Below are 25731 nucleotides of genomic sequence, written 5' to 3' on the forward strand. Positions count from 1 at the left end.
GTTTTATTTTTCCTTCTTTTGGGGGATTATGATCATATATATATGTATGTATTGTACATTCAGTCTGGTGTATACTGTGGGGGGAGAGTTTGTTTGTTTGTTTTTTTTTGCTGTTGCTATGGACTGTTCCTGGTTGCTATGGGCTCTCCATGGACATCTAGAGGCGTGTTCTCTAGTAATGGATTGGTGTCTCTGAAACTATATATGTTGTACATTGTTGCTATGGACATTGTACTGTTGCCAAGCACTGTGAGCTGTTATTATGGGTTATCCATGCAATCTGTAAACAAAAAATGTAAACAAAATTATATATTTTTTTTTATATTGTCCTGTCAGTTTTCAGGACCATAGTTAGGATTTACTGGCATCAGCAACCTGGGATGGGGGAATGGCAGGAGGAAGAGGGGCGGGGCATATAATGGGGGTCCTGTGTATTTTGGGTGTACACCACGGGTCCTAATAATCATATTCCCACAAAGCGGTGAATTTAGAGCTACATGTTTATATTTACCTCTCTGCGGGGAATATGATCCTTCTATATCTGTATTGTACATTCAGTCTGGTGTATACTGCGGGGAAGAGTTGTGGTTTTCTGAAGTTGCTATGGACTCTGCCTAGTAACAATATATATGTTGTCCACTGGGGCAATTTTCATATCTTTTTAAATATATAAATAGTATATACTATACACTGGGGCTATGTGATACATACTGTGTGTTGTAATATATATATATATATATATATACAGTCAGGTCCATAAATATTGGGACATGGACACAATTCTAACATTTTTGGCTCTATACACCACCACAATGGATTCGAAATGAAATGTGCTTTAACTGCAGACTGTCAGCTTTAATTTGAGGGTATTTACATCCAAATCAGGTGAACGGTGTAGGAATTACAACAGTTTGCATATGTGCCTCCCACTTGTTAAGGGACCAAAAGTAATGGGACAGAATAATAATCATAAATCAAACTTTCACTTTTTACTACTTGGTTGCAAATCCTTTGCAGTCAATTACAGCCTGAAGTGTGGAACGCATAGACATCACCAGACGCTGGGTTTCATCCCTGGTGATGCTCTGCCAGGCCTCTACTGCAACTGTCTTCAGTTCCTGCTTGTTCTTGGGGCACTTCTTTATATGTTTTCCCCTCTCCAATCAACTTTTTAATCAAGGTACGCTGTTCTTCTGAACAATGTCTGGAACGACCCATTTTCCTCAGAATTTCAGAGAGAAATGCACTGTAACCAGCATGTACAACATTTGCTGCCTTCCTTCCTTAAATAAGGGCAATAATTGCCACCTGTTTTTCAAAGACTGAATGACCTCACTAATAGAACTCCACACTGCTATTATGTTGAACACGCCCCTTTCAATGAGTGATTCAATGACACAGAATCAGCAGCATGCATGTCATGACTGTTGGGTCTGTTGGATTTCTATTACTCTACTACACCTGCTAGGAAATTATTTGCCATGTAGAAATATCATTTCCACCAAAAACAGTGATTGATCCGGTTAGTGATGTCTGACGGCTATTATTTTGAACACAACTGTATATACATGATTTTGCACACAGGGTCCGCCCTGCAGTAAATGTACGGTGGGCGGGCCTTAAGCGGTTAATACTATTATTGCCATTATTAGGATTATTATCATTAGACATATAATTTTTATTATTATTATTATCATGATAGTTGTCGATATTGTTGGAATTATTATTATCATTGCTATAAATAATATTAGTATTATCATTCCAATACTAAGGAGGCGAAGCCGCCATCTTGGATATTGCGTTGGCTTGGAATCAAACCCAGATCAGCTAGTTGGAAAGCAGCTATGCTAACCACTACACCACCAACACAAGGTTGCATGTCTTTGGAGGAAACCCACACATGCACAGGGAGAACATGCAAACTCCATGCAGATAGGGTCCTGGTCAGGATTTGACCCAAGGACCCCAGTGCTGCAAGGCTAACCACTAAGCCTCTGTGCTGCCCATATGCGACCTCTGATGTACAAGGCCCACCTCCGCTAAGCAGGGGAAATCAGTGATATCCAGTAGAGATTAGAGGTGATGTTTTCAGCTGTACATTATTCGGTGGATGGGTTTGTTGATGTTTTCCATCTCCCACGAGTGTCCTGTCTATGAACATGAGGAGAACTTTGTGTGAGATGTTGGTCTGTGGAGCGGCGATGTGAAGAACGCTTCGTGCTCATGTCTTCTGATGGTGAAGGTCTCCTCTGTGCCCCCAACCTGACCCTTAGACAACCTCATAAAGGATGTCACTGGTAGTCAGAGTTCTCATTGGCCTCAACAGAAATGGCCTCAAGCTGGGACGACTCCTCCCACCTCTGAAGCCAAGAAGCATTCCTTTTGTTTCTCTGAGACTTCAACCTCCAAGGCCAGGCCTAAGCTAGGGACCCAGTTCAGTCACAAGCCTAGGGCCCCTAATACCCCAAACCTACAGACAAGTTCTATTAAACATCCTAAGTGGAAGCCACCATTTCCCAAAGTGGGGGGACGTCTGTTTGCCTATGGGGTCACCTGGTCAGCAGATATCTCAGATGCTCGGGTAAGAGGCATGCACATGGTTCCAGAGGCAACAGGCTAGAGTTCCGCTCCCTACACCATCCTTCTGTGCTTCATGTTGTCCAATCTGCCTTTGTCCCCGCATAGACTAGTGGTCCTCCATGCTACTCCTGCAGATCTTTTTTTTTGTTTGGTGAATTCCTAACTAACTGCACCTGTGCAGCTTAGTGCAGAATTTCATCAATGTCAGGATGACTGAACTCCCACGCCTGCACGAGAATGAAGCCACCTTAGCCCAGCCAATTAAAATGTCTGGAGATTAGTACCCAAAAGCTGCCTGGGTGAAGATGTCAGTGGCTGGTGGGGAGCTCCGGTACACCTCAGCACTGGAGCTAAGAAAAGAATAGTTCTGCTTTAAGACTAATGGTGGGCCTTTTTGTTTGGTCTACGCTTGGTCCGTCGCCGCAATAATTTCTGTAGGATAAAATGGGTGGTATCCCTAGGAATTTCGCCTCTGGATTGGACACTGGGATGGACAGTCATGGTTGTCCATTCTCGCCTATTGCCAGAACTCGATCGTAGGATCATGTCTTTTGTTGGAAAGACGCCAGAAGTCGTTGATGGTAAAGTGTTATTTAATGCTGGAAAGAGTAAATCTCTTGTTGATGTGCTGGAAGGGTGAACACGGATGGGATCCCTAGGAGGTGCAACCCTGGGAACATCAGTATGATCTGTAGTGCTGTCCACATTTTCATTTTCCGGTGGGATGGTGTCACTCTCTGGTAGATTGAGCTCACGGTGCCTGAACTCCTTGGTTGGCCTGTGCCTTTTCATTTGCCGGCATAAACCCTGTAGGTGAACACGGATGGGATCTCTAGGAGGTGCGACGCTGGGAATGGGAAAGCCAGTCTTGTCCATAGCGTTGTCTGCATTTTCACTTTTTGGTGGAATGATGACACTCGGGATAATGTCTTCCGTGGGGTTTCTTCTTGCTTGCTCATTTTTGGCTTGCCCTTCTTCATTTGCTGGCGTAGGTGAGCACTGAGGGAATCCTGAGGTGTGATGCTGGAAATGGGAATGTCAGTTTCATCCGTAGTGTTGTCCGCATTTTCATTTTTTGGTGGGATGGTGTCATCACTTGCTGACAGAATGATGCCACTCGTTGGTGGGATCATTTTGCTACTCGTTGGTCGGAACATTTGATAGATTGGCTTGCAATGTATTAGGAGCAATACCAGCAGAATGATAAGCCCCAGCCAGCATTCTAACCGGTGCTCAGCAACAATATTTATAAGCATGGGTGGGACTGTGCTCTCTAAGGCCGCCCACCGTTTGGACCAGACTGACAGGAGCCCAGCAACCATCCATTGGTACCAATCACCAGCATTTAAATGCATGTATGAGACTGTGTTCTCTAAGGCTGCCCAGCTGTTGGACCAAACTGATTGGAGCCCAGCAACCATCCATTGGTACCAATCACTAGCATTTATAAGCATGGGTGGGAATGTGCTCTCTAAGACCGCCCACCCTTTGGGCCAGACAGACTGGAGCCCAGCAACCATCCATTGGTACCAATCACCAGCATTTAAACGCATGTATGAGACTGTGTTCTCTAAGTCTGCCCAGCTGTTGGACCAAACTGATTGGAGCCCAGCAACCATCCATTGGTACCAATCACTAGCATTTATAAGCATGGGTGGGACTGTGCTCTCTAAGACCGCCCACCCTTTGGACTAGACAGACTGGAGCCCAGTAACCTTCCATTGGTACCAATCTCCGGTATTTATTCCTAGGACTGTGTTCTCTAAAGCTGTCCCCCTGCTGTACCAGTTGATAAAAGAATTCAATCAGCTCCAGGAACATCAAATATTGAGCTAATATTGTGGTCAGGTCATTTCTGCGCAGGATGTACCTCAGAATGAGAACACTTATCAGGACTGTCCCCTTAAACCAGAATGTAGTGGTGGCCAGAAGTGAAAACCAGCCGATGGGTCGTGGGGACTCGTTTTCCAATTCTCTGACCGTTTCCTCCATTGGCTGCTCTGTCATCTTTTTGTTCTCCTCCATGCGGATCTCTGGGGGCTCATTTTCCAATTTTCTGACCATTTCCGGCATTTGTTCTTCCATCACCTTCATGCTCCTCTCCTTCTCCTTCTCCTCCATGCGGCTATCTGGGGAGTCTTTGATGAAATTTTGGTGTTCCCCCATCATCTTCATGCTCCCCCCCCCTCCATGTAGGTCTCTGGGGAGTCTTTGATGTCGTTTCTGTGTACTCCCCACGGGAGCAACAGAATAACAATCACTGCAACAATTCTACTTCTCATTTTTTTTTTTTTTAGAAATGAGAAATACAGAAATCAGCAGTTACTGATCACTGTGGATCGCTGGATATAAATGGAAAGTCGATTCCAATGGCTGTAGATTGAGTGCAATGAGATACAAAGCAATCAGTCACAGGAGCTCTGTAAGGAAGCAGCTGTCTCTGGTGAGAGAAAACAACTGACTGCTCAGCCTGTGCAGTCTGCTGAGTCATGTGACCATAGTGAGGGAGGTCATGTGACCACAGTGTGTGTGAGTGCGTGTGTGTGTGAGACCAATCCGCAGCCTCTGTTCAGCCTGCTTTACTGTGATTGGCTCATCTGGGATCCAGCCAAGGCGGCATTGGATTGGATCCTATTATATCACATTGACAACATTTCCCTGTATTAATAATATATACGACTCTATTTATATTCATACAATGTTATTAAAATGTCATTTTATTTATTTGAATGTATTAATAGGATTCTAATTCTTCATATTAATTGTAATAATAATAATCGGTATAATATTAATAATCCCAATAATTATAATACAATAAAGCTGTTCTGTGTATTTGGATGACATAAATCTCCTGGCCATTCTCTGTGCTGACATTTCCCTGATGTAATGCACACAGGAGCCGCTAGAGGGCAGCAACACTCAGCTCCTCCTGTAGTGTCCCATCACCATGGATTTCCTCCTGGAAGACCGATCACCATGGAGACCAGGCAGGAAGTGACTGGTATTTTCAGGGTGTCTGGAGGGGAAGTTGGGGAAGCTGCGCCCCGGAGTGGCCAGGAAGGGGAAGTGCTGGGAGAAGGGAGACACTGGGAGGAGGGACTATGACCTGTTGACTGAACCCCCAGAAATCCTCCGGGACCCGCCTCCGAGGTCCAACACTGAGCACGGGCCCCCCCACACCCAGTATACACCCTACTTCTATATACAGAGCGCTAGATACATCTGACACACTGCACTCCTATATACTGTATACAGGACACAATATACCCCAAATGTGACATCATATACAGGACACTCCCCACATATATACTGTATACAGGACACTCCCCACATATATACTGTATACGGGACACACCCCACATATATACCGTATACGGGACACACCCCACATATATACTGTATACGGGACACACCCCACATATATAACGTATACGGGACACACCCCACATATATACTGTATACGAGACACACCCCACATATATACCGTATACAGGACACATCCCTCATATATACCGTATACGGGACACACCCCACATATATACCGTATACGGGACACACCCCACATATATAACGTATACGGGACACACCCCACATATGTACTGTATACGGGACACACCGCACATATGTACTGTATACGGGACACACCCCACATATATACTGTATACGGGACACAATATACCCCAAATGTGACATCATATACAGGACACACCCCACATATATACTGTATACAGGACACACCCCACATATATACTGTATACGGGACACACCGCAGATATATACTGTATACAGGACACACCCCACATATATACTGTATACGGGACACACCCCACATATATACTGTATACGGGACACACCCCACATATATACTGTATACGGGACACACCCCACATATATACTGTATACGAGACACACCCCACATATATACTGTATACAGGACACACCCCACATATATACTGTATACAGGACACACCCCACATATATACGGGACACACCCCACATATATACTGTATACAGGACACACCCCACATGTATACGGGACACACCCCACATATATACTGTATACAGGACACACCCCACATATATACTGTATACGGGACACACCCCACATATATACTGTATACGGGACACACCGCACATATGTACCGTATACGGGACACCCCGCACATATGTACCGTATACGGGACACCCCCCACATATGTACCGTATACGGGACACACCCCACATATGTACCGTATACGGGACACACCCCACATATGTACCGTATACGGGACACACCCCACATATATACTGTATGCGGGACACACCGCAAGTGATCTCTGCCACAGTACCATTCTGCACCCATTCACATGCTCGCCCCCACATCTAACTTCCTCAATACTGCCTAGGCAACAAATGGCATCCCTCACCTGCAACCTCCTGGGACACTTTACAGGTCCAAGGAACCTGCAATACCAGTCTCACAGCGCTGCCTTGCCATGTTCCTGCATAGTGGTGGGGCGGCTAAGAGACATCTGGAAGTCACAGCAAGCTCCAAAATCAAAGATGGCAGTGCTGGAGGGCAAAAGCCAGGTGAAGAATCCACTGCAGGGACTGGAGTGCAGGGGCTGGTTAGCGTCTATTTCTTAAGTCAACCACTACACTACCATTGGAAGCAGTAATGTATTATGTTTTGTGCTGCCCTAGGCAACGCAACAGGATCTGCCAAGAATCTATTTAGTCGATTTAAACTGAAAGTTGAATTGACCTTTAACCCCTTCCAGTCCAGACACTTTCCCCCCCTTCCAGTCCAGACACTTTCACCCCCTTCCAGTCCGGACACTTTCACCCCCTTCCAGTCCGGACACTTTCCCCCCCCCCCTTCCAGTCCGGACACTCCCCCCCCCCTTCCAGTCCGGACACTTCCCCCCCCCCTTCCAGTCCGGACACTTCCCCCCCCCCCTTCCAGTCCGGACACTTCCCCCCCCCCCTTCCAGTCCGGACACTTCCCCCCCCCCCCTTCCAGTCCGGACACTTCCCCCCCCCCTCCAGTCCGGACACTTTCCCCCCCCCTTCCAGTCCGGACACTTCCCCCCCCCTTCCAGTCCGGACACTTCCCCCCCCCCCTTCCAGTCCGGACACTTCCCCCCCCTTCCAGTCCGGACACTTCCCCCCCCCCCTTCCAGTCCGGACACTTCCCCCCCCCCCCCCTTCCAGTCCGGACACTTTCCCCCCCCCCTTCCAGTCCGGACACTTTCCCCCCCCCCCTTCCAGTCCGGACACTTTCCCCCCCCCCCCTTCCAGTCCGGACACTTCCCCCCCCCTTCCAGTCCGGACACTTCCCCCCCCCCCTTCCAGTCCGGACACTTCCCCCCCCCTTCCAGTCCGGACACTTCCCCCCCCCCCCCCTTCCAGTCCGGACACTTCCCCCCCCCCTTCCAGTCCGGACACTTCCCCCCCCCCCCCTTCCAGTCCGGACACTTCCCCCCCCCTTCCAGTCCGGACACTTCCCCCCCCCCTTCCAGTCCGGACACTTCCCCCCCCCCCCTTCCAGTCCGGACACTTTCCCCCCCCCCTTCCAGTCCGGACACTTTCCCCCCCCCCCTTCCAGTCCGGACACTTTCCCCCCCCCCCCTTCCAGTCCGGACACTTTCCCCCCCCCCCCCTTCCAGTCCGGACACTTTCCCCCCCCCCCCCTTCCAGTCCGGACACTTTCCCCCCCCCCCCTTCCAGTCCGGACACTTTCCCCCCCCCCCCTTCCAGTCCGGACACTTTCCCCCCCCCCTTCCAGTCCGGACACTTTCCCCCCCCCCCCCTTCCAGTCCGGACACTTTCCCCCCCCCCCCTTCCAGTCCGGACACTTCCCCCCCCCCCCTTCCAGTCCGGACACTTTCCCCCCCCCCCCTTCCAGTCCGGACACTTTCCCCCCCCCCCTTCCAGTCCGGACACTTCCCCCCCCCTTCCAGTCCGGACACTTCCCCCCCCCCTTCCAGTCCGGACACTTCCCCCCCCCCTTCCAGTCCGGACGCTTCCCCCCCCCCCCCCTTCCAGTCCGGACGCTTCCCCCCCCCCCTTCCAGTCCGGACGCTTTCCCCCCCCCCCCCCTTCCAGTCCGGACGCTTTCCCCCCCCCCCTTCCAGTCCGGACGCTTTCCCCCCCCCCCCTTCCAGTCCGGACGCTTTCCCCCCCTTCCAGTCCGGACGCTTTCCCCCCCTTCCAGTCCGGACGCTTTCACCTCCTTCCTGCCCAGGCCGATTTTCAGCTTTCAGCGCTATCACACTTTGAATGACAATTGCGCGGTCATGCAACTCTGTACCCATATGAATTTTTTACCATTTTTTTTTTGAGACAGATAAAACTTTTATTTTGGTGGTGTTCATTCACCACTGGGATTTTTATTTTTTTTTTTTGCTATATAAATGAAAAAGTCCAAAAATTTTGAAAAAAAAATAACATTTTGCAAATAAATAATCTTTCTTTATAAATCTTGGCCAAAATGTATTCAGTTATATTTTTTATTAAAAAAAAACCTAAATTCGTTTATAACCAAAAATTATAATTTTTTTTTTACATTTTTATTTATTTTTTTTATATTATTTGTTGGGTTTTTTTTTTTTTTTACAGTCACCCTAACAGTACAGTGTCACCATGGTGACACTGTACTACATGTGGGGGGTGATGATTTTTTTTTTTTACACTGATTGCTTTTACACCCATAAAGGCTGTAAATACAATAATTTCTCCTTCTCTCTGGCTGAATTATTGCAGCCATTGAAAAATACTGTGTGAGCTGTGATTGGTCACAGCTTGTCACATGGTACAGGGCTATTCACAACAGCCTTGTACCATGTGATCTCTGTGATCATTCACAGATTTCACACGTAGTCAGCAATGATGTCAGAAGTGACATCTTGCATACCACTCTTCATGTGATCACTGATTGGCCAATCAGTGATCACATGAACGGGAGTTCACACAGAGGTCCTATACAATGATCGGTGTTCCACTGTGTCCGGAGGACACAGCGGGCACCAGATCGCGTTGCTGCGCGCTCCCAGGGAACGCGCACAAGCAGAGAGTAGGGAGGCCATTTATAAACAGCCACCCGCCCCTGCACTGCCACCATCCGGCCGTTTATATACATGGGCCGCATGGGAAGTGATTAAACATTAAAAGTTAAAGCGGAACTTAACTGTATCTGAGTAGCACAAACTGAAACCGCTGTTTATTGCATTTTTAATATTCAAAGCAAACTCCCTCATCCATCCATGTCTCCATGCTTTATTAGATTTTAGGATCACTTTGAAAAACACCCCCTGGCGATTCTTGTCACGGCCATCTTGAGTAAGGGCAGATGATTCATGTAACATTTACTTCCTGCAACCCATCTGTCCTTAGCTCAGGCATGCAGGCAGGAGGGAGTGCTTAGCTGAGAAAGCCCTTCCCCCCTATGGAGACTCCTAGGATATATGACATCATTTTGACCTAGGCCAGAAACCAGGAAGCAACTGAAGAAATGTAAAAAAAAAAAAAGTTTTAACACAAGTTAAAATAACACCTTCCTATCTATTTACTAATACTAGCAGCATAAGGATTATAAGTAGTTAATGTTAAATGAGATAGTTTAATTCCACTTTAAAATGTTACTAAACCCAGGACCCTGCATTCACTATATCTGGTCTCCCCCGACCCTGCATTCACTATATCTGGTCTCCCTGGACCCCGTATTCATTATATCCACTCTCCCCGGACCCCGCATTCACTATATCTGGTCCCCACAGAGCCTGCATTCACTATATCCGCTCTCCCCGGACCCCGCATTCACTATATCTGGTCTCCCCGGACCCCGCATTCACTATATCTGGTCTCCCCGGACCCTGCATTCACTATATCCGCTCTCCCCGGACCCCGCATTCTCTATATCCGCTCTCCCCGGACCCTGCATTCACTATATCCGGTCCCCCCGGACCCCGCATTCACTATATCCGGTCTCCCCGTACCCCGCATTCACTATATCCGCTCTCCCCGGACCCCGCATTCACTATATCCGCTCTCCCCGGACCCCGCATTCACTATATCTGGTCACCCACAGTACACTACATGGAAATGCAATTATTATAGTAAATCTAAACTGCTAAATACCTTTTCTCATCAGCAGTAAGAGCAGTCTGGTGACTTCAGCAGAGCACTGGTTAAAGCTTGTAGGAGGAGTTTTCTTTCTGCTCTAGGAGGATGTGAAACCCCTGAACCTCTGGACAGTGCTGATTGGCCCTGTGCTGATCACATGCACCCTCCCAAGAAAAAAAAAAATCTCTTTAGCAACACGCACCAAACTGAGCATGTGCCTGTGACCTCGGATTCAGTCTGTAGCAGGTGGTCATTTCAACAAGAGGATGGGCAGAGAAGACAGGATCAAACAGCTTGCTAGACAATGCGGAGGATTAACCCCTTTGGCTCCACAGTGAGTATAACCAGCATGCTTTCCTGTATATAAGGACTGATTGTACTGTTGTGGGTTTAGTAACACTTTTAAGTCAATAATTTCCTTGGCTTCTCTGTTTGTACAGCAGAGGTCAGCAAAGGACTGAGGGACAGAGACTGAAACTCCAGCAGAAATTTTGGCTCATTACTGTTCTGGGCACCCCTCTGATCTCCTCCTCTTCTCTACCCCCTCCCCCCTTCCCGATCCATCCGCTGTTTGCTGCTGAAACTTTCATTTCTAAGGAATAAACGCGCAAGAGAACAGAGAATGTAAGTATTACCATGGCAAGGAACAGATATTTATTATTTACAATTAGCATGGATGAGATGCAATAGACTGCAGAACAGAATAGGATGAAATGATCTGTTCAGAGGTTCCATCGGTGTAGCTACCAGTAGTTCCAGAATTAGGAATTTCAGAAATCATTTGTCCAGAAATATCCCTGATTTTGAACACCGAACGTTGTCCTTGTGTTCAAATGATACAATTATATCCTAATGTTTATTTATTTATTGTAGCTTTTTTAATAGCGCCAACAATTGTTTTATGAAGCAATTTACATATCATACCAGTCCCCGCCCTCATAGAGCTTACACTCTCCCATTCGTAGTTGGTAATACGTTTTATTGTCTTTTAAAGGTAGAACATTTTAGGGAAGGGCTATTAATGCAAAATTAAAAGTATTTTATAATCCTGTTTAGTAAATGAGCTGTAAAATCTCTGCCGGTAAAACTACAGCCATAGCAGACCATGTGAGTGCTATGGGGCCCAGCAATACAGGGGACCCAGTACTGGCTGTTTCAGACAGATTTATCCCTGTATCAAAAATATCCAGTCTATTTGTAGATATGAAATATATAGTTTAGATGCCTCTAAGATTCCTATAAAGTCACCTGGGGGTTGTTAACATGTGAGACTATTATTTCTGCTCCTCAAGTTTCCAAATGGTCAGTCCGCCTCTGGTCATGGGGTGCATAGGGGTCAGTAGAGACACAGGATACTTTGGGATGCAATGCAGTCATGGGGTGCATAGGGGTGAGCAGGGATCACTAGAGACACTGGATACTCTGGGGTCCTCTGGAGTTACAGGGGTCAGTAGAGACACAGAATGCTCTATAGTGCACTGCAGTCACGGGATGCATAGGAATCACTAGAAGACACTGGGTGCTCTGGCCTCCTCTGGAGTCGCAAATGTTTCACAGGGGTCAGTAGAGACACAGAATGCTTTGGGTTACACTGCAGTCATGGGGTGCATAGGGGTGAGCAGGATCTCTAGAAGGCACTATATGCTCTTGGGCACTCTTGAGTTGTGGGGTGCATAGGAGTGAACAATGATCACTAGAAGACACCACATGCTCTGGGGTGCACTGTAGTCATGGGGTGCATAGGAGTGAACAATGATCACTAGAAGACACCGCATGCTCTGGGGTGCACTGTGTTCATGGGGTGCATAGGAGTGAACAATGATCACTAGAAGACACCGCATGCTCTGGGGTGCTCTGTAGTCATGGGGTGCATAGGAGTGCACAGGGATCACTAGAAGACACCACATGCTCTGGGGTGCACTGTAGTCATGGGGTGCATAGGAGTGAACAATGATCACTAGAAGACACCGCATGCTCTGGGGTGCTCTGTAGTCATGGGGTGCATAGGAGTGCACAGGGATCACTAGAAGACACCACATGCTCTGGGGTGCACTGTAGTCATGGGGTGCATAGGAGTGCACAGGGATCACTAAAAGATGATGCATTCTCTGGGATGCTCGGGGTCAGTAGAGACACAGGATGCTCTGTAATGCACTGCAGTCATGGGGTGCGTACGGGTGAGAAGAGATAAGTAGAAGACACTGGATGTTCTGGGATGCACTGTAGTCAATGGATGCACAGGGACATGCTGGAGTCAGTAGATGACACATGATGTTCTGGGGTTCACTGAAATCTCAGGGAACACTGGAGTCAAAGGTACTGTGTAGTTGGACTGCTGAGTTGGAACAGAGAAACCCGCAAAGGGCTGGAGGCAAGCACAGATGAAGCACCCGGACACTGGAGCAGTGGAACTAAGGAGGCACGAAGACTGAAGTGGCAGGTTCCAAAGATAACTGGCACGAGGATACAGCTAAGAACCAGCATGGAGCTGGGCTTGGTGCATTGCTCGAACACTAAGCCACATGCTCCTTGAAATTAAAGCCATTCCAATCAGGAGAGCTGCCAGGTAAAACTCAAAAGTGCCAGCATTCACTGGGGAGAGTGAGCATGACAGGGACAGAGAAAGCAGAAAAACACTGTTTTCATAAGTAGGAAATAGTTTGAACGATTGATTTTTTTTTTTATTGCTGTCTGTGTCTTCCTGCCCCGGTGGCACCTTCCCACTCATTTCTTGCCCTGTTGTCATATACAGTGGGGCAAAAAAGTATTTAGTCGGCCACCAATTGTGCAAGTTCTCCCACTTACAAAGATGAGAGAGGCCTGTAATTGGCATCATAGGGAGACCTCAACTATGAGAGACAAAATGAGAAAACAAATCCAGACAATCACATTGGCTGATCTGGAAAGAATTTATTTGCAAATTATGGTGGAAAATAAGTATTTGGTCACCTACAAACAAGCAAGATTTCTGGCTCTCACAGACCTGTACCTTCTTCTTTAAGAGGCTCCTCTGTCCTGCACTCATTACCTGTATCAATGGCACCTGTTTGAACTTGTTATCAGTATAAAAGACACCTGTCCACAACCTCAAACAGTCACACTCCAAACTCCACTATGGTGAAGACCAAAGAGCTGTCGAAGGACACCAGAAACAAAGTTGTAGACCTGCACCAGGCTGGGAAGACTGAATCTGCAATAGGCAAGCAGCTTGGTGTGAACAAATCAACAGTGGGAGCAATAATTAGAAAATGGAAGACATACAAGACCACTGATAATCTCCCTCGATCTGGGGCTCCACGCAAGATCTCACCCCATGGGGTCAAAATGATCACAAGAACGGTGAGCAAAAATCCCAGGACCACACGGGGGGGGACCTAATGAATGACCTGCAGAGAGCTGGGACCAACGTAAAAAGGCTACCATCAGTAGCACACTACGCCACCAGGGACTCAGATCCTGCAGTGCCAGACGTGTCCCCCTGCTTAAGCCAGTACATGTCGGGGCCCGTCTGAAGTTTGCTAGAGAGCATTTGGATGATCCAGAAGAGGATTGGGAGAATGTCATATGGTCTGATGAAACCAAAATAGAACTGTTTGGTAGAAACTCAACTCGTCGTGTTTGGAGGAGAGAGAATGCTGAGTTGCATCCAAAGAACACCATACCTACTGTGAAGCATGGGGGTGGCGGCAACATGCTTTGGAGCTGTTTCTCCACAAAGGGACCAGGACGACTGATCCATGTACAGAACAGAATGAATGGGGCCATGTATCGTGAGATTTTCAGTGCAAACCTCCTTCCATCAGCAAGGGCATTGAAGATGAAACGTGGCTGGGTCTTCCAACATGACAATGATCCCAAACATACCGCCCGGGCAACGAAGGAGTGGCTTCGTAAGAAGCATTTCAAGGTCCTGGAGTGGCCTAGCCAGTCTCCAGATCTCAACCCCATAGAAAACCTTTGGAGGGAGTTGAAAGTCCGTGTTGCCCAGCGACAGCCCCAAAACATCACTGCTCTAGAGGAGATCTGCATGGAGGATGGGCCAACATACCAGCAACAGTGTGTGCCAACCTTGTGAAGACTTCCAGGAAATGTCTGACCTCTGTCATTGCCAACAAAGGATATATAACAAAGTATTGACATGAACTTTTCATATTCACCAAATACTTATTTTCCACCATAATTTGCAAATACATTCTTTCCAAATCAGCCAATGTGATTGTCTGGATTTGTTCATTGTGTTCATTGTGTTCATTTTGTCTCTCATAGTTGAGGTCTCCCTATGATGCCAATTACAGGCCTCTCTCATCTTTGTAAGTGGGAGAACTTGCACAATTGGTGACTGACTAAATACTTTTTTGCCCCACTGTATGTGAGGGGGAGCTTCCCAATGACAACAATAAACTGCTAACAAGTTCTTCCTTTGTGGCACCAATCATAATTGTTGCAGGTATGAAACCTTTGCCTTTGTTGTCTAGGTTCTTTTTGGTGCTTCTTCTTCTTGGAGGTATCTCCTGCTCTCCAGCCAAGAGATCTCAATATGGGCTCATCGCGTCCCCCAATTACCCTAAAACATATCCCAACAACAATCACAGCACCTGGAATATTGCCGTCCCCGATGGATACCACATCTCTTTGAAGTTCTTTGTATTTGACATCGAGCCATCAGATGGTTGTACCTATGACTTTGTTAAGGTATCAAAGGCACATATACATGCTAAGAAATGTGTTTTCCTTATTGTTTTTATTAATAATATTTACAGGCCAGGAAGAAAATGAATGTCCTTACCACAATCCTACAGACACACATTTAGGGCCATCCAGGTAGACACTAATCAAACTACCGTTATGTTCTTGGGTTATGGCCAGAAACCAGTGTGTTCTTGTAGGAACCCCAACCAAACATGGGAGAATCCACCAGCTTGCACACAGGACCCAACTGCTGCTAGGTCAAAATGTTCATCATTCCTGTCCCCACATATTTTACTAATAAGGGAAAGTGAAAGATAGCTCTGGAACTGCAAGGTTATCTTATTTGTATTACTATACATTCCTAACACAGAACTCCACCCAAAAGGGGAAGCTCCACTTTAAGGACTGGATCCACACTCCCCGTTAAGAATTCTTCCTGTCAATTTCGAGTACTCGTTCCCGCTGCAGAAGTTGTCTCCTCCCTCCCCATAGTCTTCTTGGACACGTGATGCATCCCAGAAGACTACAGAACCATTCAGAAAGTGCAGCGCTACTCGCACATGCTCAGCAGGCTCACGGCTATGAATCAGCAAGCTTGCCCACACTGAAGATGCCGGAGCCACACAAGACAGTCAGTAAAATGGGCTGTGTGGATGACACCACAGGATCGAGGGACATTTGAGTGGCTGTTTTTTTAAAAGTCAGCAACTACGGGTTTTGTAGCTGCTGACTCATTTTTTTACAGATTGACTGGAACTCAGCTTTAATGTAAGGATGTTGATGTAGGTGATCTGGTTCCTGGGCAGGCAGCTTCTACACTCCAGAGGATCTGCTTGGTCTCCTCAGATTGTCATGTAATGTGCATTTGTTTGCAGGTAGTAGAGTTGGATTCCCTTTAAGGTGCTTCCTCCCCCTGGGAGATAAGGCAGGACCAGGAAGGGAGGTGAGGCAGACGGAAGAGACATCTATTTGGGGCAGGGTGCCCGGGGCTCCCCATCTTAACCCCAAGAGAGAAGGAGACAACTACAGCAGGTCAGTGCAGGCCTAGAGAAAGACTTTGGAGAGTTGGTCTATCACTCTGTACTTCCCCTCCTTGCCCAGGAAGAGTAGCAGGCCTACAGAGAGTGAGAACCTTCCTGCAGAGACATGAGCAGCCACCGGCAGGGCATAGGACCAAGTGTTCCGTAATGCTGTTGAACTGTGTTGGGGTCTGTGACCCACGAAGAGCCATGTAGTTTATTGAACTTTTCAAGTAAAGAACATTCACATTCAGCCTTGTGGTATCTTTAGTCAATCAGAATGCTGCTTAGAAGAGAGTGAGAGTTCTGCAAGTGTCCCCTGGCTGTTGAGCCTGAGATAGGTGAGGCCAGTGTCTGGAACCCCTGAAAGTGAGGGGGTGATGCTGGTCAGCCAGGAAGGGGTCGGTCTCCACCCACCACCCACACATAGGACCGTATTGTCCAAAAAGGTCCGTTCATTTTGGGGGTCAGCTCGACTGCTCACTATGGCCACGGCCGAGGTAGCCTGTCACCCATCAGCTGATTGAAGTGCCACACAACTACTAAAAGACTCAGATACTAGTTTATTCCAGTAAGGGTCAGCAGGGACAATCAAAAGAAACATTAAGGGTCCAAAAACATTCCTTTCATCAGGGTTTGAGATGTATGTATTGTAAATGGATTAGATGTTAACTGGACCTTTAATTTATTTTTTTCAATGTGATTATCTGCGCAGGTCTTGGCAGCCCTAATATTTTACTTCTTAGACATGACTTCTCTGTTGAACAACTGCTGAGATAACAGGATAAACCACAGCAACTGTTTCAGTTTGGTTAGTCTGTGTGACATAGGATTGCTCAGCATTGCCAGTCTACATGTCTACCTCCTCAATTCTGTTGCTACCAGACAACCTGACTTAATGAACTTTCTATCTACAGGTTACTGTGAATTAAACCCAAACATTACCCAACTCTTGATAGACTCCCTTTTTGTGGCAAACAAATATTATGCTGTATCTAGACCAATCCCTATGGCTTGGTACTCATTTCACTTCACATACACTGACTCTCCCAGGGAACCTATAGGAGTCCCATCAGTCATAAAAGAGCTGCCTCAGTAATCATCTAATTCCCTTGAAACATCCACCAAGTTTGAAGTCCAACACCCTAACTCAAGGTGAGGTTCAATTTAAATAAGTGAGAAAATGCAGAAATTACTTTTCTTGAAGTTTTCACGTTTTTGCAATCAGCTTCATACTTTGCACTCACCACTTTTATCCCAATCTTTTTTCTTCAGGTTTGGGCAGACAACAAGGAACTGGGGCAGTTCTGTGGTCCACCAAAGTCTAAATCTCACCCTGGTCATCGTCTTTTTGTCTCTGAAGGCAAACAAATGAGACTTGAATTCCAGTCTGACTTTTCCAATGAGGAGCATGGCTCCACCATCCTTTACCCAGGATTCCAAGCCTACTACCAGGCAGTGGGTAGGTAGTGGGCTTCTGCTTAGGATGCTTTGTGGATAATCTGATTTTGTTCCTTACACCTCTCTGGTTGTGAAGACTATATACATAGTTGATTGGAGTAGTTGGTGATTTGCATTTTATCATGTCATACCATCTTTTCAGGGCAATATTTAGACATCACGCTGCTTTAGACTAATGATGATGTTGGACTTGGACCCAACATGGGTTCATTCGAACCCGGAAGGCAGCTGTAATTCTTGGGCCAATCATTCCCTGATTGCAGCTGAACATATACAAAGAGGAAAGAATGTTTGTAACGGCATTGACATAATATGGCCACATGGACATACAGTGAAGGAAATAAGTATTTGATCCCCTGCTGATTTTGAATGTTTGCCCCTCACAAAGAAAGGATCAGTGTAAAAAAAACACCAATCAATGGTAGGTGTATTGTAACACTGAGAGACAGAATAGCAACAAAAACTTCAAAAGAAATGCATGTTTAACAAATGATGCACTGATTTGCATGTTCATGAGGGAAATAAGCATTTGATCCCCTATCATTCAGCAGGATTTCTGGCTACCAGGTGTCTTTCATACAGGTAACAAGCTGAGATTAGAAGCAGTCTCTTAAAGGGAGTGCTGCTAATCTCATTGTGTTACCTATATAAAAGACACCTGTCCACAGGAGCCATCAAACCATCAGATTCCAAACTCTCCACCATGGCAAAGACCAAAGAGCTGTCCAAGGATGTCAGGGACAAGATGGTAGACCTACACAAGGCTGGACTGGGCTACCAAACTATGGCCAAGCAGCTTGGTGAGAAGGTGACAACAGTTGGTGCAATCATTCACAAATGGAAGAAACACAAAACAAGTGTCAGTCTCCCTAGGTCTGGTGCACCATGCAAGATCTCACCTCGTGGAGTGTCAATGATCATGAGAACAGTGAGGAATCATCCCAGAACTACACGTGAGGATCTTGTCAATGATCTCCAGGCAGCTGGGACCACAGTCACCAAGAAAACAATTGGTAACACACTACGCCGACAAGGACTGAAATCCTGCAGTGCCCGCAAGGTCCCTCTGCTCAGGAAAGCATATGTCCAGGCCCGTGTGAAGTTTGCCACTGAACATCTGAATGATGCAGAGGAGGACTGGTGGAAAGTGTTGTGGTCAGATGAGACCAAAATCCAGCTCTTTGGCATCAACTCAACTCGCTGTGTTTGGAGGAGGGGGAATGCTGCCTATGACCTCAAGAACACCATCTGTCAAACATGGTGGTGGAAACATTCTGCTTTGTGGGTGTTTTTCTGCTAAGGGGACAGGACAACTGCACCCATCAACTGCTACCTCCTACAAACTTCTTGGCCTAGGCACTGGCCTACAGGTGCCATTATAATAAATATAGCCCTATGTCTATCAACAAAACTTGAAATGAGCATGCCCAGGGATATGGATGGAAGAACAGACAGATTTATAACACCTTCACCCTTATGTCAGCAACGATGATAAAAAATACCCAAGTCTGCTATATGAGAACACCTCTCAAGGGAAAAGTTGTATAAACATTTGATAAGCATTCTAAGGACAACCAATCCCTGCTGTGGTGTGTTTCTTATCTTCCATGTGCATGCTTTTTAAACATGTATTGCAATGTTCTAATTTTTCATCTTGCACCCTCTGTTGTCCCCCTGTAGACAATGATGAGTGTGCTCTTCCCAATGATAACAGTGAGTCATGGACCCCACCATGCCAGCGTTTCTGCCACAACTATATAGGGGGCTACTTTTGCTCCTGTCTGCCAGGATACAAACTACAGAATGACAAGAGAACCTGCAAAGGTATGTCTGATATCAGTGATGTTCGACTTTGTTTAGACAAGACCCCAAGTGTCATTGTGTCATTGTTCTGGGACCTCCAAGTGTCAAAGTGTGTAATTTTTGTGCACCCCCAAGTGTTAGTGTGTCTTTGTTTCGGACCCCCAAGTGTCAGTATGTCATTGTTCTAGGACACCAAGTGGTAGTGTGTCATTGTTTTGAGACCTCCAAGTGTCAGTGTGTCATTGTCCTAGAACACCGAAGTATCAGTGTGTCATTGTTCTAGGACACCCAAGTGTCAGCGTGTCATTGCTCTTAGCCTCAAGTGTCATTGTGTCATTGTTCTGGACCCCCAATTGTCAGTATGTCATTGTTCTGGACCTCGAATTGTTAGTGTGTCATTGTTCTGGAGCCCCAAGTGCCAGCGTGTCTTTTGTTCTGGGACCCTTAAGCTCCTTATGGAACATTATAAAAAGGATAATAGATGGACAGATCTGTATATTATGTCTTCTCTTTCAGTGGATTGTAGCAGTCAGCTGTTCACGGAGGAATCTGGATACATCTCCAGCCCAGGATACCCCAAGTCATACCCTGCAGACTTCAACTGCAACTACAGCATCCACGTGGAAGAAGGGTTCCACATTTCCATCTCTTTCGTGGAAACCTTTGACATAGACTTTCACCCGCGGGCTCCATGTCCCAATGACACTTTAAAGGTGAGGCTATAATTATTACCTTCATTACATTCCAATGTTACTGACTAAAGCTGGCCACTTAATGTGTATTATTATTTTACAAGCTCAGTACCTACTCCTTAACATTTACCAAGAGCTGAGCAGTCCAAAGACCTATTTAAATAATCAGGCAAGTCCTTATGCTAGAAAGCTGTTGGTAAACCTAATGGATATTGTGCAAGCAAATTGGAAGACGTGTGGCCAGCTTTAGGATCACGTTTGAGCAGGACCTCAACTGTGGAAGCTGTTCTCAAAAAGGCAAGAAGAGGGCAAAGGAATAGTCAATAATATTTCCTATGGCCTTCTTACTTCTGATGTTCCCTCATTACTAACTTGCCATACTTTGCTCTGTGTGAAGGCGGCCATCTTTAGTAGAGGCAGGGTTTTGCTTCCTCATGTCAGAGCTGTCTATTGATGACTGGATAGCTAAAGACTGGTAAGAGAATGGTCAAGAAACAGCAGGTTTTGTTGAGGAAGCCCAGATCCACAGAATAAAGCAAAGAGATCCTTGTACTACAAGTCACCAGGAACAGCTTCCTCTCCAGCAAAGAGAACAGTGATCATCAGAATAGTGATATCACCAAATAGAACTCCAAATTTCCTGGGACTATCAGTCATAGGCATCAGTGCCTTAGATCATCGCACACTGCAGATATGCAGCTATGAGGATCAAGGCACAGGAAATGCACTGCTATTCTTCAGGGGAAATTTAGCACAAAAGGTAAAAAACTTTCAGGGTGCTGCTTAACAGCACAGTGCCAGGTAGATGTTTCCTATAAGATAGCAAATCAGTTGAGTTCAGGTCCTTATTAAAGGGTGTGCATATTTTATTTTTCTAATGTATACCTGTTGTGATTTTGACATTTTTACACATTTGAGACTTCGTATTTTAAGATTTGTAGTACATATAGTTTTGTGGGGTTTCTCCTCCGTGTCTGTATTCTATCCAGTCTGACAAATACCCTCATTTAACAAGTGCTGATATAATGTAACGTATTCAGAAGAGGATGATTAATTAGGGGGGTATTTATGAAAGTATTGCATAGCGCTTAATGTAATAAAACTGCATGTGCATTAGTTCTGGGCAAATTGGGCAAAATCAAATGTTTTTAAAGCGGAGCACCACCCTGATGATTGGTGCTGATCCCTGCTCTGACAACTGCCGGTTCTCGGCAGTACTTTCCTCACGCTTTGACAGCGAGAGAAAAGTGCAGCCGTGAACCAGCAATTGCATTTCCCTGTGATCAGTGTGTCTTTGGACATGGCTGATCACGTGGTAAAAGGCTGCTGTGATTGTCCTTTCACCACATCACGTGATCAGCTGTGTCCGTAGGACACAACGATCACGGAGATTGCCAGGGGCATGCCGGAGAGCACGTTCTGGGAGGATGTCATATGATGCCCTCCCAGAACTGGTCAGCCTCAGTGTAGCTGTCCTTCGGCTATCTGCGGTCGGCAACTGGATAAAGTTACGTCAGGTTACATATGCATCTCTCATGAGATACTTTTCAATTCTATGTTTACTTGAATTGTCTTGGATATCTGTCAGGGTCCTTGTGTTTGTCTACTTATTGGAACGTAAGGCTATCATAGCACATCACTAAAGTTCCTTTAAAGTGAACAAAAGCACTATTAACCTATCATAGGCTATCTTGGAGGTGAGCGTACACCCTAATCTCACTAAAGAAGTCACTTGGAATTTGAATCACTGGGAATTGTCACAATATTTTTTCACAGAGACTTAATATTTGTATAATTATTTACTTATGTTGAGCACTGGAAGTCACATTTTCATTGGTTATATTACTTATCCACAGAGATTTATTATTTGTATATGTTTATCACTGCATGTCACATTTTAGTTTTTGATCACATTTGATTGTTTTACAGTTTACATCACAGTTTATTGGTAATATGAAATATTTTGCGCTAGTAAATGTGTATAAATATATAAATGTATATAAAGAAATCATCAAATCATAAGTCCAGAAAAAAATATATATATGCCAATACCACAAAAAAATATAAAAAAACTTTTAAGTGCAAAAAACTTTTGTGCAAAAAAAGTGTCTAAATATGAAAAAATTTCACCAAAAAACCTTGATAATATAATGGCAGATCATCCATAAATATATCTTCAGAAACGGAAACTCTGCAACACACCGATCCTCATCGATCGAAATAACAGGATGAAAAACTTTATAGTTAATCGAAAATCCACTTCTCCAATAGATAAAGGACCACCTTCAAACGTATCCATGGGGGGAAATGCCAAGCACTCGAGAGAAACAGAAAGACTTCATGGTGCAATATTATAAAAACCAATTCCTTTATTAGGTACTCATTGCACTTACTCAAGAGGTGTCCCAGCCGACACCAGCATCAACAGCATAACAGCAATCACATAAACGAGCCTGGCTACTCAGCACATGCGCAGTAGCTGGCAGCCAAAAACGTAATGACGTCACATCAATCAAGCTCCGCCCTACGCGTTTCGTCATCGACGTCCTCACGGAGCGGATGATATTTCCCCCCATGGATACGTTTGAAGGTGGTCCTTTATCTATTGGAGAAGTGGATTTTCGATTAACTATAAAGTTTTTCATCCTGTTATTTCGATCGATGAGGATCGGTGTGTTGCAGAGTTTCCGTTTCTGAAGATATATTTATGGATGATCTGCCATTATATTATCAAGGTTTTTTGGTGAAATTTTTTCATATTTAGACACTTTTTTTGCACAAAAGTTTTTTGCACTTAAAAGTTTTTTTTATATTTTTTTGTGGTATTGGCATATATATTTTTTTTTCTGGACTTATGATTTGATGATTTCTTTATATACATTTATATATTTATACACATTTACTAGCGCAAATTATTTATTTATTGGTACACTTTATATATGGTGATTTTTTGCAGCTGGTACACTATTAGTAAGTTATATAATTTTGACCATAGGCGCTATTATTAATTTTTCCTATTAATATGAAATATTACTTTATTTAATGAGCACATTTTTTAGATTGTATCACTAAGAGGAGGAGCGCGGCATAAATTTATATTTAGATATTGGTACTTATTGGAACGTACCTTGTATTGTGGTGCCTACTTGGCATATACTGTATACGGCCTATACAGTGAAGGAAATAAGTATTTGATCTCCTGCTGCCCACTCACAAAGAAATGATCAGTCTAAAAATCGAATGGTAGGTGTATTGTAACCAAAAAGGGCAAGCGAGCGCTCAAAGCCTAAAAAAGCTGCTAAACACCAAAAGGTACCACATAAAACCTCCGAATGAAATAATAATAAAAAGGGTGTAGCGCTAAAATAACAATATAAAAGACTTAAAGGCAAATGTTTGCACTTATATCAAATAACAGAAGCACGCTGAAATAAAGTGACTTAGTGATATGAAAACGTGTCCGTTTCATAAATAATAATTACATATACGCATCATAGAAATAGCACATAGATGAGCATAAAACTCCAGTGACAAAGTGCTTGTATCTAGATAAAGTGATATACAAAGTGATAACTATGTCACTTGATAATCAGGGATATGGGGGCAATCAACATAAAAAACCTGTTTACCATCAAAATCAATATAAGAATTCCCATCATAATGTCAGGATGAATACATACCAATACTCCCAAGGGCTAACCGTGGAACATGGTCTAGACGTGACAGCTGGAGAAATCCAAGATCTAGACCACCAGCCCTGCAATATGGAACAAATCATTTTGTTTCACCATCAAGAAATAATACGGACTATCCACCTTCTGCAAGCAATTTTAAGTATCAGGGGGATAGGTATGATAATAACCCAACACCGGTTCATTTTTTAGGAGAGGGACACACGCGCAAGAGAAGCGCTCAAGAAGAGGAAAGAGGGGAGGCAAAAGGGCCAATAAACCCAAAAAAGAGAAGGCTGTAACAGGGAAAGGCATCTTTAATCTTAGTAACAGACAACTTTCACCACAAGAACTGGACTTATTGGATAAAGGGCTGAAATTTGCACCTAATAATAAGCTTGATAAGTTTCGTACTTATATCGATGTACATAAATTTGTAAGGCAGATTTCTTTGAAAAAAAAATTTCATAATAATCCTATTATCCGGAATGCATCTGATGGAGCTTTGCATTCTAATTTACATAACGCATCCCTGTTTAAACCCCCCCCCCCCGCCCCCGCAAGCCCATAGGTATGTGAATGTTTTTTTAAAGAGACAGTGTTGTAGGACCTGGCAGCTATTAAAATTAAGAATAATAGAAGCCACGATAACACTATAAAAGCAATGAATTCCCATTTTGATAAGAAGGATTTGGTCATACGCCCTGCGGATAAGGGCGGAGGGGTGGTAGTTATGAGTAAGGAGAATTACATGAAAGAAGTTTATAACATCCTTAATGATACGGAGACCTATCGTTCATTACCTAGAGACCCTTTGAATTTATATCAAAAAATCCCTTAAGAGCATTATCGCTAAGGGTCATCAGGATAAAGTGATTAATAAAAAAGAGAAGGAGTTTTTATGCCCCTCAGCCCCTTGACTGCCAGTGATGTATATCCTTCCGAAGATACGGAAGAACCCAGTAAACCCTCCAGGGAGACCCATCATCAGCGGTATCGGGTCCCTGTGTTCTAAAGCGGGGGAATACATTGACTATTTCTTACAACCAGGGGCGGACTGACAACTCATGGGGCCCCCGGGCAATAGGGGATCATGGGGCCCCTGTGTCCTTGCTCAAACTCAAAAAAGCCTATGAAAAAGGTACCAAGGGCATCTCATGGGGCCCCCTACTGACCCCGGGCCCTCGGGCACTGCCCGCGTTTCCAAATGGTCAGTCCGCAACCCTTAGTACAGAAAACGCCTTCTTATCTCAGAGACACTAAACATGTCCTGCAGGACATCAAAGACCTGTCTACTGAATCTGATAGGTTCCTGGTTACAGCCCATGTTACGTCCCTCTATACGAGTATTGATCATATACAAGAAATGCAAGCTGTGGAATTTTATCTAGAGGAATGTGTCAACATGCCCATTTTACAGAAAACATTTATTTTAACCCTTTTAGATTTCGCAATGACCAGAAGTTACTTCTGGTTTGACGGTAGATTTTACCTGCAAACCAGGGGAGTTGCTATGGGGGCAAAATTCGCTCCCAGCCTGGCCAATTTATTTATGGCCAGGTGGGAGGAAGATGTTATTTACGCGAGAGACTGGCCAGAATAATTTTTCTATAGCTGGTATATAGATGACATCCTGCTTATCTGGAAAGGGGAGGAACAGGCACTAATACATTTCTATGGTACGTTAAACAAAACCTTAACCCCTTTACACCG

General features: G+C 45.1%; 1 protein-coding gene across 5 annotated transcripts in view; it reads left to right on the plus strand.

Moving 5' to 3' along the window:
- LOC149435179 (complement C1r subcomponent-like) overlaps positions 1–25731 on the plus strand; it is a 100746-nt gene that overhangs the window by 46806 nt on the left and 28209 nt on the right. For 2 of the 5 annotated variants that reach the window (XM_089662943.1, XM_089662941.1), the window contains exons 4-9: positions 10712–11017; positions 11124–11307; positions 15159–15375; positions 17667–17853; positions 19533–19676; positions 20172–20368. In XM_089662943.1, coding sequence (XP_089519069.1) covers positions 11306–11307; positions 15159–15375; positions 17667–17853; positions 19533–19676; positions 20172–20368 — 747 coding nt within the window. In that variant the 5' untranslated portion in view covers positions 10712–11017; positions 11124–11305. Of the gene's footprint in view, positions 1–9267; positions 11018–11123; positions 11308–15158; positions 15376–17295; positions 17547–17666; positions 17854–19532; positions 19677–20171; positions 20369–25731 lie in introns of those variants that run through there. The other 3 variants (XM_089662945.1, XM_089662944.1, XM_089662946.1) reach the window with 3 other exon arrangements.

The sequence above is a fragment of the Staurois parvus genome, unplaced genomic scaffold (assembly GCF_062004578.1).
Source record: "Staurois parvus isolate SC_StPar_1 unplaced genomic scaffold, SC_StPar_1.0 ptg001590l, whole genome shotgun sequence".
In the NCBI taxonomy this organism is placed as follows: domain Eukaryota; kingdom Metazoa; phylum Chordata; class Amphibia; order Anura; family Ranidae; genus Staurois; species Staurois parvus.